General features: G+C 38.4%; 1 protein-coding gene and 1 long non-coding RNA gene across 7 annotated transcripts in view; one reads left to right on the top strand and one right to left on the bottom strand.

Annotated features, from left to right (window-relative positions):
- MAP3K20 (mitogen-activated protein kinase kinase kinase 20) overlaps window positions 1-21,146 on the top strand; it is a 192,455-nt gene that overhangs the window by 107,282 nt on the left and 64,027 nt on the right. For all 3 annotated transcript variants that reach the window (XM_058713740.1, XM_058713750.1, XM_058713730.1), the window contains exons 4-8: window positions 2,069-2,170; window positions 6,675-6,740; window positions 10,274-10,302; window positions 10,425-10,562; window positions 17,657-17,743. In XM_058713740.1, coding sequence (XP_058569723.1) covers window positions 2,069-2,170; window positions 6,675-6,740; window positions 10,274-10,302; window positions 10,425-10,562; window positions 17,657-17,743 — 422 coding nt within the window. The remainder of the gene's footprint in view (window positions 1-2,068; window positions 2,171-6,674; window positions 6,741-10,273; window positions 10,303-10,424; window positions 10,563-17,656; window positions 17,744-21,146) is intronic.
- The window catches only part of LOC131502787 (uncharacterized), a 49,113-nt gene continuing 30,967 nt past the window's right edge, over window positions 3,001-21,146 (bottom strand). For 3 of the 4 annotated variants that reach the window (XR_009257190.1, XR_009257188.1, XR_009257189.1), the window contains 2 exons: window positions 7,347-7,496; window positions 3,001-5,102 (listed from right to left, as the gene is read on the bottom strand). This is a non-coding gene — a long non-coding RNA (uncharacterized LOC131502787). The remainder of the gene's footprint in view (window positions 5,103-7,346; window positions 7,497-21,146) is intronic. The other variant, XR_009257191.1, reaches the window with a different exon arrangement.

Raw genomic sequence — 21,146 nt, 5'->3', positions numbered from 1 at the left:
AGAATAGGTGTAGTATCAGCACAAGTATAGGCATATAGCCAATGTAACAAAATTAAGAATTTAGGGGAAAAAATCCTACATTGATTGTTAATTTATTTTCAACAAAGGTGCCAAGACAATGGGTAAAAGATAGTCTCTTCAGGACGCCTGGGTGGCTCAGTCGGTTAAGCGTCTGACTTCACCTCAGGTCATGATCTTGCGATTTGTGAGTTCGAGCCCCACGTTGGACTCTGCTGACAGCTCAGATCCTGGAGCCTGCTTTGGATTCTGTGTCTCCCTCTCTCTCTCTCTCTCTGCCCCTGCCCCTGCTCACGCTCTGTATCTCTCTCCTTCAAAAATAAACAAACATAAAAAAAAAAAAAAAATTAAAGGTAGTCTTTTCAACAAATTGTGCCCAGGACAGTTAGAAATCCACATGCAAAAAAAAATTATCTTAAATCCTCCCCTTAAACCACACACAAAAATGAACCCAAAATGGGTCATAGACCTAAGTGGAAGAGCTAAAACTGTAGAACTCTCAGAAGAAAAACAGGAGAAAATCTATATACTTTTGGGTTAGGCAGAGTTCTGAGATATGACACCAAAAGCACAATCCATAAAAGAGAAAAATGATATATTTGACTTCATCAAAATTAAGAATTTTTGGTCTTTGAAAGATGCTGTTAAGGGAATGAAAAGACAAGTTACAGACTCGGAGAAGATGTTTAAAATCATAAATCTGATAAAGGACTTGCTTCCAGAATAAACAAGGGACTCCTAAAATTCAATATTAATAAACCTAATTTTAAAGCGGGAAAACTATTCAAATAGACATTTTGCCTAAGAACATTTACTAGGGGCTAATAGGCACATGAAAAGATGTTCAACTTTATTAGTCACTAGGAAGATGCAGTTAACAATATGAGATGCCACTGGAATTATATACTAAAATGGCTATAATTAAAAACACAGACAATACCAAGTGTTGACAAGGATGTGGAGAAACTGAAACCCTCATAGAGTGCTAGTGGGAGTATAAAATGATACAGCCTCTTTGGAAAGCAGTTTGATAGTTTCTTAAAAAGTTGAACATAAACTTACTATATACCCCAGCAATTCCTCTTCTAGGAATCTACCCAAGAGAAATGAAAACATATTTCCTTACAAAGGCATATACACAAATGTTGATAGGACACTATTCATAATAGCCAAAAATCAGGAATAGCCCAAATATCTATTAACCGGTGAATGAATAAAAATAATTGTGGTAGATCCACACAATGGATTATTATTATTCAGCAATAAAAAGGAATAGAGTACAGCATGAATGAGCCTCGGAATCACGTTAAGAGAAAAAAGTCAGACACAAAAGGCCACATGTTGTATGGTTCCATTTATATGAAATGTGCAGAAAGGGTACATTTGTAGAGCAAGAAATCAGACCGTATGTAGGGCTGGGGCTGAGAGCGGAGCTTAACTGCAAAGGGGCACAAGGGAACCCCTTGGAATGGTGGAAAGGTTCTAAAATTGGAGTGGGTGGTGGTTGCCCAGCTCTGTCAATTTACCGAAAATCACCCAATTGTACACATACAGCAGGCGAACTTCTTGGTAGGTAATTTATATCTCAAAGCCATTTTTATATATCAAAGGTTTTTGTGTGTGTGCTTAAATTTTGAGGGCTCTTCTAAATCCTGATGCAACAGGGATTGATTTGTTTACCTTGTCACACAGATGCTCTTATGAATTTAATCTTCCTCTCTCTCTCTCTCATGACAGTTGTTAAAAGAAATACCTACATACACGCCTGCCTTTGTTTCAGATCCATTCTTCCGACACCTCTTTGTGTTTCTCAGCTCCATCCAAGTGGCGTTTGATTTCGGCCTCAGTTGAAGTTCTAGTATTCGTTCTGTCGGTGGTCTTGTCTTTGACAAATTTCTTTTCAGGATGGTATTAACTTTAAGAAACCTCAGCATGGAACGGTCCTTATGTGCTTTTAATGTCCTTTGTTAAATCCTTTCATGGGTACACAGTCTTATTTCTGAAATGCACCTGGATTTTAATTATATGCTTGTCTTTCCTTTGAAACTAGAATATGCTTCTCTGGGATCACTCTATGATTACATTAATAGTAACAGAAGTGAAGAGATGGACATGGATCACATTATGACCTGGGCCACTGATGTAGCCAAAGGTAACAAAGCTTCCTGTGTTCTCACAGAATTGGTGGGGCACGTTTTCCCATCTTGATGTGGTGACTTAAGGCAGAAGATTTGTTCTTCTGTGTCTTTAGATGTTTCTTTTTCAGACTAAAAGTACCAGGAGTTCTGCAACTTTCTGTACAGATATTTTCATTGTATTTCGTATTTTAATTCAAGTATAGTTATTTAATATACAGTGTTACATTCACTTCAGGTGTACAATATAGTGATTCAACAATTCTCTACATTACTCAGTGCTCATCAGGACAAGTGCACTCCTTAATCCTCTTCACCTGTTTCACCCATCACCCCCACACCCCCCCCCCCGTTTATGTGTCTCTCTCTCCCTCCCTCTCTCCCTCCCCCCCCCCTTTTGTATAGATATTTTAAGAGCCTGCCTTTCCACTCCTGCATTCTTTTTCTCTCTTTTTTTTTTTTTCAACGTTTTTTATTTATTTTTGGGACAGAGAGAGACAGAGCATGAACGGGGGAGGGGCAGAGAGAGAGGGAGACACAGAATCGGAAACAGGCTCCAGGCTCCGAGCTGTCAGCACAGAGCCCGACGCGGGGCTCGAACTCACAGACGCGAGATCGTGACCTGGCTGAAGTCGGACGCTTAACCGACTGCGCCACCCAGGCGCCCCTTCTTTTTCTCTCTTTACTTTCTTTCTTTCCCTAAAACCAAGTCCTAACAAAATACGTGGCTCCAGGGCAGCCATTTTTGCCACATTTTGTGACATTGTAATTGACCAGCTTGCTTGATCAACACATTAAATGGAAAGATCATAATTCTGTTGTTCTGCAAGACTCCACTCAGACTTAGTATCCAGAAAATGTGATTTATTGTGGGATTAGTTCTACTCATTTTGTGTACATAATAATATGCTAAAAATAGTAACCACTTTCAAAAAAAAGTTTTATTTGTCCTGCCATGTGAAAGCAATTCAGATTTTATTTTATATTTAATGTAAACTTGGAAGTCATCCTTGGAAATGAAATATTTTTAATACCCAAAACCCCTAAACAAGGTGCCCAGTTCTTTTTCCCTCATAAATTCCTGCATAGACTAATGCTTTCTAAAGCAATTTAAATTCCGTTTATTTTATCTTTTCCATTTTCCTAACTGAAGGTCTCTGAGTTTTATTTATAACTGTCAAAGTTGCTTTGGAAACAACTTAATCTAAATAATGAATGCTGATAGTTACACTTGTATTCTAGCAACCCCTAGAAAGTAAGGGTGTCCAGATTTTACCCAGGCATTTCACTTCTTTGCATCTCGCTAGTCTAAGCTCTATAAAGCATCTCTTTACAAAGCAAATAAAAGGATATTTAGCACTCAGTAAGGAGAGCAACTCATACTTTGCTTTCACTGGGAAGTCACACAGTGACTTCCAAAAGTAATAGTCTTTCGTTTGGAGAATTATCTTGTCAGTTTTAAGTTTCATCAACACCTGCCAAATTCTTCAAATAGGGAAAGTGAAAAAAAAAGTTTTTTTTTAATTTCATGCAAAATGCTGCTGCTGAACCATACTTCATTACCTTATAATAATAACAAGCTCTGTGTTTAGGATGGTGTGCCTAAGGATTCGGCTATGTTAATTAACTTAATTGTGTATTCATGCATCAGGCATTTCAAAATCAGCCTTAAATTTTGGCATTCTTAAAGACATTTTCCTGTAACATCATAGTCACTCCTGTATGTGTCACTAGTACACGGGAACCGCCTGTTTGTAAGCAGGGTGGTGTGCTATTTCGGAGAACGACCGGAAGCATTGTGGAAACACACTCCCATAAATGTAAATGCATGTGCAGGCAGTCTCTGGCTTAAAGCACTTCACCTTACAGACATTTGCGTTTAGGGTGCTCAGCCAATTACACCCATGTTATTACTTAATGGCACTTAGGATGGATAGACAGCAAACAAATCAACTGACATCAGTCATTCTGCTTCCTGCTGTGCACGTGCCACTTAAGCTTCCCTGGCCCTCAGCCTGTGAACCTCTTCCCTCCGGCCCTTTCCCTGCACAGTCCTTGTCTGAGGGGCAAGTCCCTTGGCTCCAGATCAGCTCAGTCATCGCTGGGGTTTCTCAAGACGGCTGGCACTGGGTGTCAGAAGGACAAAGAAGAGAAAGAGCAGGGCTAATTAAGTAGTAGACTGGAACTCCAGGGACAGAGTAGGGATGGAGGGAATGAGTAGACGGGGACTGCATGCCAGACTGCAGAGTAATGACATCATGTTTTCATGGCTGGAGAATTGCTCTAAAAGGCAAGTTCTAACGTGTTTGGCCTCAGGTGAGAAGAATGAGGCAGAGAAGAAACTTGTTTATTTATAGTCCCAAGTAATGCTTAATATTTAAAATGGCCTATAAAAGGAAGAAGAAATCAGTGCTTTCAAAATGACTTCAGCTCTGTCTGGTAAAGCTCTGCACAGAAATTGGAGAGTGAAAGGAACCCTTGATTTTTATTGATTCCATTTCAAATTCAGCCATGTATCTTTCAGTTTGACCAGGATCGAAGACTTCGAAGCAACAAGATGTTGAGAAATCAAAGAATGAATAATTCTATTCAAATAAGAGTTGATTCATGCATTTTGAAGTAGGCATTGCTTAACATTACTGCTGACAGAATACCTCCTCAAAGCCAAAAAGCGAAAAAAAAAAGCCTCTCTTCTCTCTGAGTGGGAAGGGAAATGGAGGGCGGACCAGCAAGTAGGTCTGAACTGCTGTAGGTCACTCACCAGTGTGTCAAGGGAACGATTAAAACAGGTGAACCTGGACCCAGTCTTGTAATGGTCCTCCCTGATTCCAAATCTCCCCCAGATGACACCAGTCACTTCTTTGGGAACCCAAATCTTAAAACTGATGATGGTGTTTTTCAGCCTTCTTCATTGTTCGTAATAAAAATAAGGCAGAAGTATGGATGGCTCTGTAAAAACAAATTAAAGAGAATTTTATATGATTGTGATTACTGCTATGTTTATACACAGAGTATCCTGTAAATGTATGTTATACATTATACACAAACAATTTATAATATTTTTTCTCAAAATATCTGCCATAAGGAAGAAAATGCCTATATTTAAAGCGTTTGTGTTGCGTTTTGAAATCATTACTTGTCAGCAGGTATAAAAACTAGCCCTGCCTCTAATTGTAATTAAACAGATTCTACCTGAATTTGGTTCTTAAAGCGAGAAAGAGGTATGACATTCAGTCCTAAAAATGATTAAAAGTTATCCAAATGGTAGCTGTTGAATTTTTAGTTTGTAATATGTAGAATGTCATGTTAGAAGAACACTCTCCTGTATTCTAGCTCTGTCTTGTGTAAAATCGCTTAAATTACTGAGACTTCTGTCACCCTGACTCTTTTCAGTAATATCTGTATAATGCAGGAGTTTAAATTTTTAAATTTTCTTTGTTCTTGCATGACTCTTCAATATTTAACAATCAGAATGATAGAAAAATAATAGATTACTTTAAAAATTAGCCTTAATAAAATTGAAATTTTCTATATACTCAGAACCAAAGCCTACTTATTATGTGTAAATAGATAATTCATTAACAAAAGGAGCTTGTTTGATTGTGGTGGTAGGGAAGCTGTTTCATCCATTACTTAGAAGACAATTTGTGAAGAAAAGGGAAAGGAAATACTATATTTCAATAGAAAAGGTTATTCTTTATTCTAAGAAGGTAGATAGTACATAAATACAGAAAAAGAGTCACTACCAAGAGGATAACTATGAAGTATATATCTTTTAAAGTCTGATTTAAAACAGTAATGTATAATTTTTTATTCAAAATAATAAAACTATACTTTTTATATATGCATTCAGTTTACTGAAGTAGCTTGATTTACATTCTAAATATGTTGGAGAGAATTTTGGAGTGCATTTAAATATAGATTATCCTGAAGATTCATCCTTGTAAAAAGAATAAAATATTTTGCAACTCCTGTAAGTTTCTGTATCTGAGGATCATAAAATCTTTTATCAACCACAACTAATGAATCAAACCAGTTCTCCCCACCCATACCCCACCAGCACTCCCAGGGGCTTATTAGAGTGAGTACTGAGAAAATAAATCAAGCTGCAGAAATCTAGATGAAAACTGAAAACCTGGGTCAGAACTTTGGCTGATTTAGAAGGCAACTGGTAGTGGAATACCTTAGTCATTGGAACACTTCTTCCGGTTGTAACTGTGCCATTTTTGTGCAGACTCCAGAAAATTAAGGTTTCCTTATTAGGTATTGTAAGAAGCTGGCTTTACCCACAATCAAATTCCAGCTTCTAAGAGACTAAAGCACATGAACTTTCCTTAGCATACACATTTTCCTAATGTAGATACACCCTGTTTCTATCAATCATGTAAGAACAGAACACATGAATTTAGTTTCTGCTGTTGAATTCTCTGCAAAAATATGACATACTGATGTTTGAAAATAGCTAATACTGATGCAGTGTTGAAAAATGATATTAATGGGCCTTTCTTCTTGTATGAAAAGGAATGCACTATTTACATATGGAGGCTCCTGTCAAAGTGATTCACAGAGATCTCAAGTCAAGAAATGGTAATGTAGCCATATGTTTTTATTTGCCTATTTTATTATGAAATCCATGCACCTTGCTATAGAGATAGGCTCATGCTTTTCAGATCTTTTGTACCCTGATGTTTTAACCCATCACTGATACCATGAAAATCTTTCCAGTGTCTGTAAATATCAAAAGTCTTTATTTTATTTTAAGAAGCTGCATAGTATTCCATTGTATGAATAGCACAGAATGTGGACATTTGGGGTTGTTTACATTTTTTTCTATGATAGAAAATGTTGAGCTTGATACTTCTCAGCAAAAATTTTCAACACATCCTAAATTATTTCCCTAGAATAATTTTCTAAAAGAGATGTTGCTGGATCAAAGCATGTAGTCATACACTTCTAGTCTTCTATTTTTAGATGGTTCTCTGTACTAGCAGTTTTGAGTTTTGTTCTTGTTACTTCTGAATTATTTGGTGTAAACTTTTGATGTTCGTCATATTACCTGGAGTAGTGCCCAGAAATGATCAACACATTTCACAGTTTGGAAAGCAAAGGCTTTCTTTTTCTTCTTTTCTTCTGTACTCTTCAAAGTTTATTTATGATCCTATATTTTATAATTTAGAAAGTGAGTAGGGGTACCTGGATGGTTCAGCCGGTTGAGCATCAGACTCTTGATTTCAGCTGAGGTCATGATCCCAGGGTTGTGGGATGGAGCCCCGTGTCGGGCTTTACATTCAATAAGGAGCTGCTTGAGATTCTCTCTCTCCCTCTGCCCCTCCCCGACTCTCTCTGCAAAATAAAAAAATAAATATAAAAAAGAGAAAGTGAGCATTTAAAAATGACTGGCAGGATTAGACATTATTACCTTTAAGTAACAGAATGCTTCTTCTGTTACATCACTCGGAAGCTAATGGATAAAGGCAGGGAGTGGGATTATTTAGCTGGCCCACACCAGCTGAAGTAAACATTAGAGCTTGTTACTAAAAAGAAAAAATCTTGCTATCAATCCATTTGCATGCATTAATTATTTACATGCTTTCCAAATGATTCTTCTAAGTAGGGAGAACTATTTAATTTTTTAAAATCTTTAAATCACTGTAGTTAAAATGGGTATATGCTACAAGGGCTATCCTTGCAATGGGTAGTTGGAGGAAGAGACGCAGGGGATGGGCCAGATGCCCTTGTTGGAACTCCAGGACTGTGAGGGTTGTTGCGGTGGAGAAAGGGAAGTTCTTGGCAGCTGCCACTCATCAGTAGTCCGGGTTGTACCCCAGGCTTGACCCTGACTGTTCTTTCCTTTGTCTAGGTCTCTTATCCTCTTATCCTTTGGCTCCTCACAGACAAACTTACTAGAGCTAAGCGCTTTTGAGAGGAGTTGGCCAACAGGAAGCTGTTAGGAAATCATTTCAATCCAGTAGGACATATCAGAGTCTTACGCCCGTAGATTTTTAGTTCATGCTCAGAATTTCATGCTAACAAGTTATTTGACTTCTATTTTTTTTTAAAATCTGCTTTATCAGTATATCCTGAACATCTCATGAGATGACAGTGATTAAATTTTGGATTTGAAACTAATAACGGAGACTGTCCTGATTTTCACCAGTCACAATTTTTGCAGTTACTTGATGGGAAAACAACATACACATTGCAACACTATTGACCTAAGTTTTAGCAATTTTTTCTGAAACAGGGAATAACAAGACTCTTTTATCTTCTATGTTATACCTTTTTATAATTTTGTTTTTTTTTTAATTAAGCACTTGTTAATCTTATGAGAAAAAAGTAATAGAGGTATTTTAAAGAGTAACTGAATGTGGTATTAACTATATATATATGTATATGTATATATATATGTATATGTGTGTATATATATATTTTTTAAACTTATAGCTTGTATATGATATCACATTTATCCTTAGGCTATCTCATGCAGAGTATTTTTCCCACTTATCAAGGTCATTAGTAACAGCTAGTAAGCACTGATCAGCTACCATGTTGAGGGCTCTGTGTGGCTGACAAAAGAAATACCAGAACAGTTCTTCAAGGTCTGCCTTGGGCCTCCTTGCCTCTCATGCTCTTATTCACCCACTGCCATAAAAGTCCCATCTGTGTATTAATGCTCCTAACAGACCTCAGGCTCAGAATCACATGTCTGTCTGCTTTTTGGGAGTGGCCGCACAGATATTCGTATGACTTGAACATGTATTGTGTTCACGTTGATCTTTTCATCTCTCTACCCACTAAAAACTTATTCCTGCATTCCCTTTCTCTGTGAATGGCAGTACCAATTGCCTAACCTAGAAATGAGATAAAAAGGGACAGTTTGAGTGCAGAGCTCCTGTTGTAACCATTGTACTGTATTGCCTCTTTATTTGATTTCATCCTTGAGTCCTCCCTCCCCGCCCTGCGTCTCATCATTTAAGCCCAGCTGATTCTGCCTCCTAAATGTGCCTTGACTCGGTCCACGTCTCTCCTGTGGTATGCCGCGGCCTTTGTACAGGCATCCTACAACCGCTTGTGTGCACAGTGATCTCCTTGCCTCCAGTTCTGTTCTCTCATACGCTCTCCCCTCTGCACATTTGACCATTTCAGTTCTCTGGTTAAAATTGTTCAGTGGCCTTCCACGTCTCACAAAGACTCTTCCAGACCAGGCCCCTGCCTTCCAAAGCTGCGTGCCTTTCCCTCTGCTCCTGACCTTCTGCAAGGCTCTTTTTTCTAAGAATGTGCTTTCCCCCTGCGGCGCTCCTCTGTCTGGTTAATCCCAGCTTGTTCTGCAGGTCTTCGTGTAAGCACCATTTCTTCCAAAAACTTCTCTCCGACTTCCTTAGATTTAGATACCCCTGCTCTTTGGTTCTGAGGCAATCTCTGTGTATCTCTCATCATAGAATTTATCCCACTTAATTATATACATTTTAAATTAAAATTTTTAACTCCAGCATGATTAACATATGGTATTATATTAGCTTCAGGTGTCATCCCACTTGATTATAGATAATGGTTTCAGGGTCTCTCCCATTAGAGTGTAAGCTCCACAGAAGCAGAGACAAGCCAGTCTTGCTCATCTTCCTCTTCCAGAACATAGTACGTGGCCTTGCCCATAGTAGGTGCTCGGCAAATATTTGTTAAGTGAATGAATGTGTGAAAGAGTGAATGAATGAATTTTGTCCCTGCCTATAAGAAAATTACTCTTCAGTTGAGAGCAAAAACTATATACCATGAAGTGATAGTGCTGATGCCTCCCTCAATATCATGCTGGCAGTCTAGTGGCAGAACCCAAGTAAAAAGTATGGTTCTCTCTACAACTATTAATGCATGCCCTGTTTACTGGACAGTATGACATTTGATTTAAACAAATGTTTTGAAAACCTTTTTAATCAGCAGCTCAAGGAATTCATTTTTTGGTTTTGTTTCAATGTCAGCTTTTTGCAAAATCTTCAATGTAGTGAATACTTCAGTTTTACCTTTCACATGCCATATGGAAGACAGACGTTTATGGCAGTTTTTTCTTTCAGTATAAGATGACTCAAATTAGATGATTATCATAATTTTTCTTTCTTTTTTTTTAGTTGTTATAGCTGCTGATGGGGTATTGAAGGTAGGACTGTTTCTTTTAATTTTCTTCAAAAGTATTTGTAAACTTCAGATGTAGGTTTTTGTGACTGATAATTCTTTTGTTCATCAGTAGTAGAAGGTTGATACTTGTTTCTCTCTTCTCAGATATGCGATTTTGGTGCCTCTCGGTTCCATAACCATACAACACACATGTCCTTGGTTGGAACTTTCCCATGGATGGCCCCAGAAGTTATCCAGAGTCTCCCTGTGTCTGAAACTTGTGACACATATTCCTATGGTGTGGTGAGTTCATTTCTCATCTTTTGTTGCCCAAGGAAATACAAAAAGCAAACACCTACAGAGGGGGATACAGCAGTTTAACACAGCTTTACGCCAGTGATGCTGTTTCCTGGTGGGATGCCTAGAGCAGTGGCCGATCCAGTCGCGGGGACGTTTCCTGTGATCACTTTTATTGTGTCCTGTGTTGAGAAGAAACCAGTGCTGCTTCCAAACAGCGAATTGGATGGACCCTGAAGTCACATCGGGCCTGACGCACTCCTGGGAAGAGTGCTGTCCTGGGCTGGACATGTGACTGTGCAATGTCTGTGTAAGTCAGTGGGAACGTGGGTCATTTGGAACAGGACTTCATTGTAATAAGTTACTCAGAACACACCAGTAGATCTGCCACATGATTTCATTAACAGGAGATGTTTGAATGTCAACTTCAATCTGACTGGTGAGTTTCTGGAGAGTATAGAAGGAAAGGTACTTAGCTTTTAGCACATGGCCTTGCCCATGGCTGCTGCGAGTCTTATAAAGTAGCGTGAGTCTCTGAAACATGAATCGAAGGTATCGTGTAAAAGTCACAACTTAGCAGCACAGTTACAAGAATAGAATGTGGGGGTAGGGGATGCTCAGGGAATGGAGACCACAGGAAAGGATCCCTTAAGAGGAGCAGAAGCTTTTGGAGGAGGAGTTTTGAGGTGGATCATTCTTGGGGAATAAGCAGAGAGAAAGAAGTAAGTGAAATAGGGAGACCGGTAGGATGGGAGGGGAAGATGGGCAAGGTGATTCTTTGGTAGTAGAAGGAATTCATTTGTTGCCTGTTTTTGTTTTGTCTTGTTTTGTTTTTAATTAATTTTATTTTGAGAGAGAAAGTGAGTGAGAGGGGCAGAGAGAGAAGGAGAAAGAGAATCCCAAGCAGACTCTGCGCTGTCAGCACAGAGCCCTACGTGGAGCTCAAACCCACGAACCGTGAGATCATGACCTGAGCCGAAGTCGGTCTCTCAACCAACTGTGCCACCCAGGCACACTCCTGTTGCCCCTTTTTAAAGATAAGCTTTTTTTTAATCCCTAACAATACTGTGTATCTCTTAAAAAGTCTAAAATAGTATTTGTAACTCCTTCTCTTTGGGTCTCACCCCTAATTGTAGTGCCTTTATATTTATATTATTACTCTTAAAAGGACATTTTCATAATAAGAAAAGCAACAGACTAATTTTGGCCCAAATCAACATGGCTCTTCTTCCCAAACTTCTATGATTTCAATTGCGAGTGACAGCTGATGGCCCAGGAGGAGACCAGCATTGTCGAATGTATTCCTTTGTCTTTCGAGGCCATCAGTCTCTAAATATTTACTGCTGGCTTCATTACTTAAGTTTTGGGCTTGTTTTCATTGGTAAGCTTTTTCTAAATTATAATACATCTTATGTACACCAAATTTATTTAATATAATAGAAATTAATTTTGTTGGCTATTGGAAAAAGTCTTTACAAGAATGAAATACATGTTTTTGGCAAAAGGCTAGAATTTTAAAGGCTGGAAGACAACAGTTGCTTCAGGCTAAATATCTCATTTCCTATAATTCTGGGTGTTTTTAAGGATGAAGGCTACAGGGGTCGCCTGAGTGGCTTAGTCAATGAGGCGTCTGACTGGCTCAGGTCGTGATCTCGTGGCTCATGGGTTCAGGGCCCTGCATTGGCCTCTGTGCTGACAGAGCAGAACCTGGAGCCTGCTTTGGATTCTGTGTCTCCCTCTCTCTCTGCCCCACCCGTGTGTTTGCTTGTGTGCTCTCTCTCTCTCTCTCAAAAAGAAACATTAAAAGAAAAAAAACTTAAAAAAAAGGATGAAGGCTATAAACTATTATAGACAGTGACCAAATAAGTCTCAGTGAAAGATGAGGAAAAAAACATAAGTTCCTAAAGGCACTAGATTCTAAAACTGGTTTCCTGTGTCAAAAATTATTATATTCTGACCATCCTCCAAATCATCTGCTGGGGAGTCTGAAAATGAGGGAATTGGTTGCAATTTCAGACTTTTTGTGAGATCATTTTCTCTTAGGAAGTTCTGTTCCTTTGTTTTTAAGCAATAATGTATTTTTTTGGTGCGTCAGGCACTGTGCTAGGCACTAACGTCGGGTAGTTTAAATTGTATTGCGCCAGTGTGTCGCTCATCCTGTGGAACAGGAGCCAGCAAACTTTTTCTGTAAAGCACCTGATAGTAAATATTTTAGACTTTAAGGGCCACTAATAAGTATATTAGTGTATACTCTCTACTGTGTATACTTTTGGTTTTTTACAGCCTTTGACAAATGTTAAAAGCACTCTGCATTGTGCAGCAGGCCATGGTTCATTCACAGACTCCTCTGTGGAGCAGGAGGGAGGGGAAGGGGAGCACCACGGCTGGAATGGTTCGTAGAGTCATGTGTATACAGACATACACACACGTTTATGTGGTTACAGTTTTTAAATTCTTTTTGCACACTTATATGAACTAGAAGACTTTTGAGGCTCATTTTAACACTCCCCAAGCTCTTGTATAGCACTTTTACTTTTAAAATTCTCCCAAGTCTGGGACTTTCCCTATCTCAGAAATCTTTGCTCTGAAAGACAACTCTGAGTTACCTACAGAATGAATTTTTGGTTTCGGTATTATGAAACATTTATGAAAACAAATCTCACACCACCTCCCTCCGAAACCTTACAGTTGCCAGGGGCTTTTGTGTGAAATGCACCCACTGCGTTTCCTGAGCTGAGACAGAATCTCCGTTCCAGTAACCAAGAATCTGTTCATTTTCACATGCAAACTATCAACGATGGTGGTGACTTCTGTTTGCCGTGCTTAGGATTTTTTCCTATATCTTTTTAAATCCCTTTCACTCATTCCTCATTGACCCCCTCATGTTACCCATAGTTTGAATCAGCCTTTCTGAGTCTGCAAATGTTGTTTACTTTATTAAAAAGCTTTTCCTTCAAGTGATTGCTCACTGCTTTTTTAGTAGGTGGGCCTGAACATTTCTCTTGGTGAATAAGGGTTTCTGTGTACTCGTTTACAGATCCTTCCTTTGTTTTGTTCTGAGGAACTTAACAAATTGCTTAACAGATCATTCTGTCAAGTAATTTATAGCATGCCTGATAGCCAGTCGCTGAACATTTCCAGTGTTGCTCTATATTTACACACCAGATGCTTCACCTTAGAACCCATGTGCCCCAGTCACATGCTTCTGAATATCCACTCTGCGTTCATGATAGAGACTTCTTTTGACTGGTGGAAACTAAAACAGTATCTTAGAGAGGTTTACTTGGAACTCTGGTTATCCTTACCCATAGCTTTATCAACAAAATTCCATTCAGAAAATTGCACATACACTAACTTAAGTATAAATGAGAATTCAAGATTTTATTTAATTCCAACCTATTCCCATTCTGTTCTTGATAAACACCATTTAGTGAAAGAAATAGTACAAGGCATGCTCTTCAGAGTTGTCTGCTTAAGCAATCATAGCATTTTTAAAAAATGAAGAAAACATTACATGGTCAACGTAGGTATTACCTGAAAGAGCAGTAGCGAATGGTTGTTAAGGTAGGGGCATGTTGGTTTTAAAAGTTTGTAATGCATAGACTTTGAAAGAGAGACCTACCTAGGAAAGCAAGGTGGTTGGTTATTTAGAACTTTTGATCTCCTTTCAAAAATGAGTGAGTAGCTAGAACCACTTGTCATTGAAGTATCTCTTTGCATAGAACAGAATTCCCATAGCTCATTGAAAATCCATCCTGGTCATTGAGCCCCGACACACATACATACATAGCAGTCACATACAGATGAGTAAGACCATAATAAAAGAGTTGTCCTATTTTGAAATCCACCTCAAAAAAAAAAAAAAAAAACTAATATGTTTTTGCTTTTCATTTTTCTATTTTTTTCAGACTTGCTATAATAACAGTCCCCAGTATCGTCCAAGTCCCTGGCCCTCCGCAGCTTGATAAACCTGTGTGGCTTCTTAGCACATGGCAACACTAACCAGCCTGGTACAGCCTTAAAAATAAATGTGACACAAATCCCCGAAATGGATCTTGTGGTCCTTGCTTCTAAGCTGACAGACTCTGCTAGGCAGGCGATTGTTTTACAATCTCTCCATTTTACAAGAAAGGAGATTGTGCTACCCCCTTAGGGTGATTTCTCTTGAAGGACCAAACCAGAGGAGTGTGTAGTATGTTATCCACAAAAAAGAAAAGGCTGGAGGAAACCAAAAATCATTGAAAGAATAAGCCTTCCTGAGAACACAAGGCCTCGCCACTCTTTAGAAACAAAGCTCTCCTGATGACAATGCAGACAGGATTAGCTTCTCAGAAGCTTCTGAGCCAGAACCACTATTTGAAAATAGAGTGGCTTAAGAGGGAGCATCACTGCCTCACTTGTCTATGAGCCCCATTCCAGAACCAACCCGGCTCAGGTAATGGCTTTCCATTGTTTGTAAAAGAAAAGGCAGGAAAAGTACACAGCCTTGTCCAAGTTTCTCTGCAAGCTGAAAATAGAAAATTTTCCTTGTGAGCACAATTTAAACGTGAGCACGTCTCAATATAGAATGAGTTGGAAAGTATTTTTAAGGGGAAAGATCACAATAATGTTTGGCCTGCATCCCCAACACTGGTATTTTCAGGCATAGTTTAGTATATTTTTAGACCTCCAAATGACTTCCTCCACAAAGGACTTTTTTGTGCCAAACGTCATTGTGTTTCATGTAGAAACAGCTGTTGTCCTATATCATACCACCTATGTTTTGATACATGCCTACACCTGGTGAATTAGTAACAGGGTATTGCGGCAGGTGCTGGTGCTGGACTTCACCTAAAGAGCCCAGCGGCTCACGGTGCCCTGTCCAGATCCCACACGTGTGTGGCTGTCACAGGGACCCTCAGCTGCAGGAGCATGTCTGAGATACAGAGAGGGACTAAAATGAAACCCTTATGTGTCCAGTGTTAGAACTCTTGGAGAAATAGAACTCACATCTTTGTAGATTTTGGCTATTTTCCAACTGAATATTTTGGAACAGAGAATGACAGAAATCTTTTTCTGTATTACTTCCCAAGCTCTTGGTTTTGCATTTTACCTCATACAACACAGTCAGTCAGCCTTCACGTGTGCGCCTGTGCAATGGGTTGTGCGTGCAGGCCACACTCAGAAAACGGGATGCAAGGCCACTTACCTCGACATTTGGGGTCTGGACCATTTGATTTATTTGAAGTCGATTCACTGTACTCTTTCTCCTGAAGAAGGCCAAATCCTGCCATTTGCTTGCTGTTCATATCCCTTCCCCTCCACAATCCTAGCGTCAGGGGAGTGGTAGTGCACTGAATGGAGGGGCTTCATTTCCTGCTCATCCCCCTCCCCTGTGCAGGCGGGGTCCCAGGGGTGATTGCATACCTGTTCTGGTCTTCCTCAGCTTCCTTTGCTTATAGTGCTTACTAGAATCATCCCCTTCCGGGATGCCCCTTACCTTTTCCTAATCACTTCTGTGACTCAAATATAATTATTCAGCAGCTCTTCTAAAGAAGCACCTTACACACTTGATTAAAAGCCGAAAGAGGCTGCAGCGAATTTTTTTTCTCCTGCTTGAGCAGCATCTGCCGATTTCCCTGATTTTCCTGCTAATTATCTTCGTATTAGCCGGAGTTCATTTAACACGTTCTGATTCAAATATGACCGAGCGCTGGCTGAGGAAGCAGTGGATATAGAGTTAAAGGTTTGTAGGACCTGCTTGAATAGATGTCCTCAGTCAACATTCTTATTTAGAAATGGCTTTTGTTTTGTTTTTGGGACAAGAGAAATCTAAATCAAAACCTAATTCATTTGCTTCTCACCTCTGCCATGGCTCCACACCTGCACTATGGTTTGTCATATTCTCTCTCATACTGCAGCCTTCTCTTCTCTAGAGTTATGTCAGGTTAAGAGCCTGACCTTTAGGGCAAGGCAGCAAGTGCCAATTGATAGCAGAGTGTCTTTCGGCAAGTTTAATTTAACTTTCTTAGGCCTTAGTTTCCTCATCTGTAAAATGAGGATAATATCTGTTCGATGGGGTTGATATTAATCATGGTAACTTGTGTAAAGGGTTCAACAGAGCATCTGGAACATAATCACTCAATAAGTGATAGTGGTGGTTATGGTGATTTACGGGTAAAATTGTAATTGTTTTTGCACTTCACCAAATGTTGATAGACTGATTTTGATGCTCATTTGTATAGAGAAAGTCACCTGAATATAAAAATCTCCATTACTTAGTATTTTAAATGAAACCCAAAATATTGGCAGTTTTCAGCATTCCCAGCTTCAGTTTGCTTTCTTTGGGCATTCCAGTACAGATTTATTAGTCATGCTGATCTCAAGGATTGTGGAGAGATGAACATACACATAAATTCACATACACACACACACACACACACACACACACACACACACTCAGCCTATACTTATGAACATAAAGTATTTATTACATTTTAGAATATATAATAAATGATGTTATAGGGGGAAGAAAATTAATACCTTAGACCGACTTACTTTGAGAGCTCTTTCTCCAAAAACACAAAATTTAAATGTTACAGTTTTTGCAAGTACCTACTATTATGGGGTGAAGGGTTTAGCCAGTGATTCGGATTTAGAGCTCAATTTTTCTTTTATCAGACCATTACTGAACCTTTAAAACTACAGTTGAATTCCCAGTTATTATCTTATGGAGAAATTTATCGGCAATTGAAGGTGGAAAGAGTTTGACCAACAAAATGTAAAATCTAATTTGTGGGAATCTGTGAGAATTCTCATAACTTACAAGATAAATTATGTAGGCCCATTGGTTTCATAAAATTTTAAGTCTGGCTGTAAATGTTCTGATTTCTAGGTTTTTTTTTCTTTATAAAAATGAACAAAAAATGTATGTATATGTTTATATGTATATGTGTGTATGTATATATATATATACGAATATATACATTTTGCACAAGTTTCTACAGGTGGGGTTGGTTTTTGTCTGGTAATTGGATACAGTTAAATGTTAGATAAAGTTTCAGTAAAACACCAAAAATATAAAGTACAAGAATAAAAATTCCATTTTCTTTTTGTTCCAGGTTCTCTGGGAGATGCTAACAAGGGAGGTCCCCTTTAAAGGTTTGGAAGGATTACAAGTAGCTTGGCTTGTAGTGGAAAAAAACGAGGTAAGACTACGATTCTCCATTCAGGTACATAGATCAGAAAACAGTATTGGGGTTTTGCAAAAGACTTTTTCATCTTCTTCAAATTGAAAGTAAGTTCACGCTTATGGAAAGATTAGCAGTAGGAGCTAACACAAAGGGTCAAAGTGATGTTATTCCTCATGAATGGACCCTTTACATCTAATTGTTGCAGCTTCACGTCGTGATGCTGTAGATCAAAAATTGTACAAGTACTGTACTAGTTTCTCAGTCTCAATTGTAAAACCTGGGGGTTTGTTCTTAGTGATGAAAGAAGCCATTGCGTCCAAGGTAGGGGAACAGTTTAACTCCATCTCCTGCGTTTAGGACATCTTTTTTACTGGCCGGGAGTTGATATATCTGTAAGAGACCTTCAGCTACTTCAACTTACCTCTCCCAGCAGGAGTCACTATAGTACAAGAAACTGTCGCTTAGATGAGAATTTCAAAAATAAAAGAAGAAAAAATAGTTTCAAAAAAGGGAAAAATTACAGTTTTGCCACCTACGTTGAACACTACATTGAAGATGAGCTCCTCACTGGAATTGGCGAGGCAGTGGCATAACTGTTCCCTTCTTCATGCAGAGCCTTTCCATTTCAAAAGAACTTCAGTGGCGTAAACACCGTTTGTGCTGTGTCCCCAGCCTCGCTTTTCTTCTTCCCACAAATTGAGGCTTTCAGTTAGTTGGACCTATGAGCCTACATCAGAGAACGTGGTACATTCATATCAAAGAGAGCAACTACATTTTGAAAGGTTTAAAATTGTGACTGAAATGCACAGGCATGGAAATCCTCAGCATAAGGATGAAGCATCCAATATCAAGGTACTAGGAGAACTTAGATCAAGTAATGGAAGCATGCAGTTGTCTTTGCAATGCAAAACAACCTTATTTCACAAACCTTCATTTCCAGACCTTATCTGTGCCCTCCACAGAAGGTAAGAGTGTAACCTTAGCATAAAATAATTTGCAAAAAGGTTGACTGTATAGAGATATTCCTTTTTTCATGCTTTAAAAGAATTGGATTGATTTGCTCCCCATGTGAGTGCAGGAACAGACTAGATTAACTAAAAAGCTGCTATTGACTAAGAGAAACCATGTTTCCATAGTTTAGATCACATAATCCAGCTACCTTATTAATTTGTCCTCCTGAGCTATTGAGAACGGATGAAATGTTCATGATAGCTGAACTTGATGGGAGAGAGCTGCCAATTTAAGAAAAAGGAAAAGGAGTTATATTCAAGAACGTGTCTTGCTCAGTGTTTCACAGGAGCTGTTCTGTTTTAATTAAATGTCATGGTTATTCCTGGTGTGCTATTAAATCAGACCTGGTACATAGAATAACTGATATTTTCATGATAGGAGAACCCACTTGTTTCTGTTCAGTTTCTTTTGCCAGTGAGGTGATTAGATGTTTGGTTCCGGGGTTACAAATGAGAGGGAAGAAAATTATTGACCCAATGTTGACTTTGGAGCAGAACACTCCATGTAATTTGTTTCCCTCTATGTTGTTCCAAGATAAACTAGAAGAAAGTTTTTTAAAAGCCAACTGGGCCCTCCAGATATGTCTAAGAAAAACGAATTAATATTTAAAAATAGTACTTCATCTAAAGGATGGCAGAAGAGGTGTGAATCTGAAGCACTTTCAAAACATTGGAGTATCTCTCAAGGATTATTAAAGCTGTTGAGAAAAATGAATTTAGAAACTGCCTTTGGATAGCAGGCTTGAGGGCTGGGAATCACCCATAATCTTCAGAACCTCCCCACCATGTACAGGAAAGAGGCTATCTCCCCCCTTTCCCTGAAGGATTCCCTAGAGTAGGTTGTACTGTTTTATCCATGGTGTACATGATGGCCAGCTAATAACTGACGGAGACTACTCAGATCCCTCCCATTCTGGACATAGAATAGCAAATTGAAAGACCCCCCCCACGGTGACACAAGTTTTCCCAACTTTCCACTGAACTTGAGGAAATTTGGGTATTATGAGGATATTTCTCTCTCTACTCTCATTCTACGTATTTATTTGTCAAAAATATGGAAGTTTAGCTGTAAATTCCATTGTCATCATTCGTGAAGGAGTCTTCATTTCATCTCATAAACGTAGACACTTATTAGCAAAACAAATTCTACTGACATAACATTAAAATAATTGCCAAGTCTCAACTGGCAGTTTGTAGAGAACAAACGGAGGGTTGCTGGAGGAGGGGATGGGTTACACGGGTGATGGGTATTAAGGAGGGCGCTTGTTGTGATGAGCTCCAGGTGTTATTACGTTAAGTGTTGAATCACTAAATCCTATACCTGAAACTAATAGTACACTGTATGTTAACTACCTGGGACTTGACTTAAAGCTTGAAAAAAATTTGCCAAGGATTTATTTAATTTCATAATAAAATCGAGACTTTGATTTAAATGTAATTTCCAAAATCCTTTCAACTTGTAATTATTTTAATTCACTTATTTTTACTTTGGAATATCTTGGGTTCTTGAGTTGAAAAGAGCAAGCTGTATTTTTTTTTTTTTTTTGAAACAGGCCTCATTTAAGTAAAGAATGATGTGTTTAAACTTAGCGAGACACTTTAAATGTAAGCTACTCATGCTAGAATGCACCTATATTCAAATATTAGAATTGTCTTTTCTTTTTAACTTTTATTTTGAAATAATCATAGACTCACAGTAAGTTGCAAAAATATTAGAAGGGATTCTGTGTATCCTTCACCCAGCTTCTACCACTGGTGAGATACAGGTGTAGGCCAATACCAAAACCAAAAAGTTGACATTGATACATTACTCTCAACTAGACTCTAGACCTTATTTAGTTTCACCATTTAGGGCTGCTTTTTGGATCTGTAGGAAGATCAATACTTTCTAAAAATATGTGAAGGTCTTTGCTTCTAAGTGCTTAATAATGAAATAAGGCCTTCAAACAATTTTTCCTAATATTAAATCCTATTAAAACTAGATACTAAATCCTATTAAAACTAGATACATAAAGCACTGTTAAAGCAAACAGTGAATCCTTACCGAAGTCCTGAAAGTAGGAGGGTATTGCTAGTAAATTTCATAATTCTTCCAGACATGTATGTTTGCCTTTGTTATTTCCATAAAACTCAATTAGTGGTCATTCAGAATATTCTAGCAGGATAATTTCTATCTTTACAAGTACTTAGATTCTTATAAAATGTGTTTTGTTCTTAGTAGCAAAGCTACTATTCTTAATAGAAATCCTCAAAAAGTTTAATCCATTGTTGACTATACTTTAGAAAAAGATAAATTATTAAGAGTAATTTTTTGCATCTTATGTAGAAAATAGTGCAAAAAGGAGTATGACCTTTAAAAAATGTCATGCATAACTTAGTGTTTGGGAAATATTTTAATTTAAATTTGA

This window comes from Neofelis nebulosa, chromosome 2, assembly GCF_028018385.1.
Source record: "Neofelis nebulosa isolate mNeoNeb1 chromosome 2, mNeoNeb1.pri, whole genome shotgun sequence".
NCBI lineage: Eukaryota > Metazoa > Chordata > Mammalia > Carnivora > Felidae > Neofelis > Neofelis nebulosa.
The sequence above is the reverse complement of the archived record's forward strand: the minus strand, read 5'-3'. Positions and strand labels throughout refer to the sequence as shown.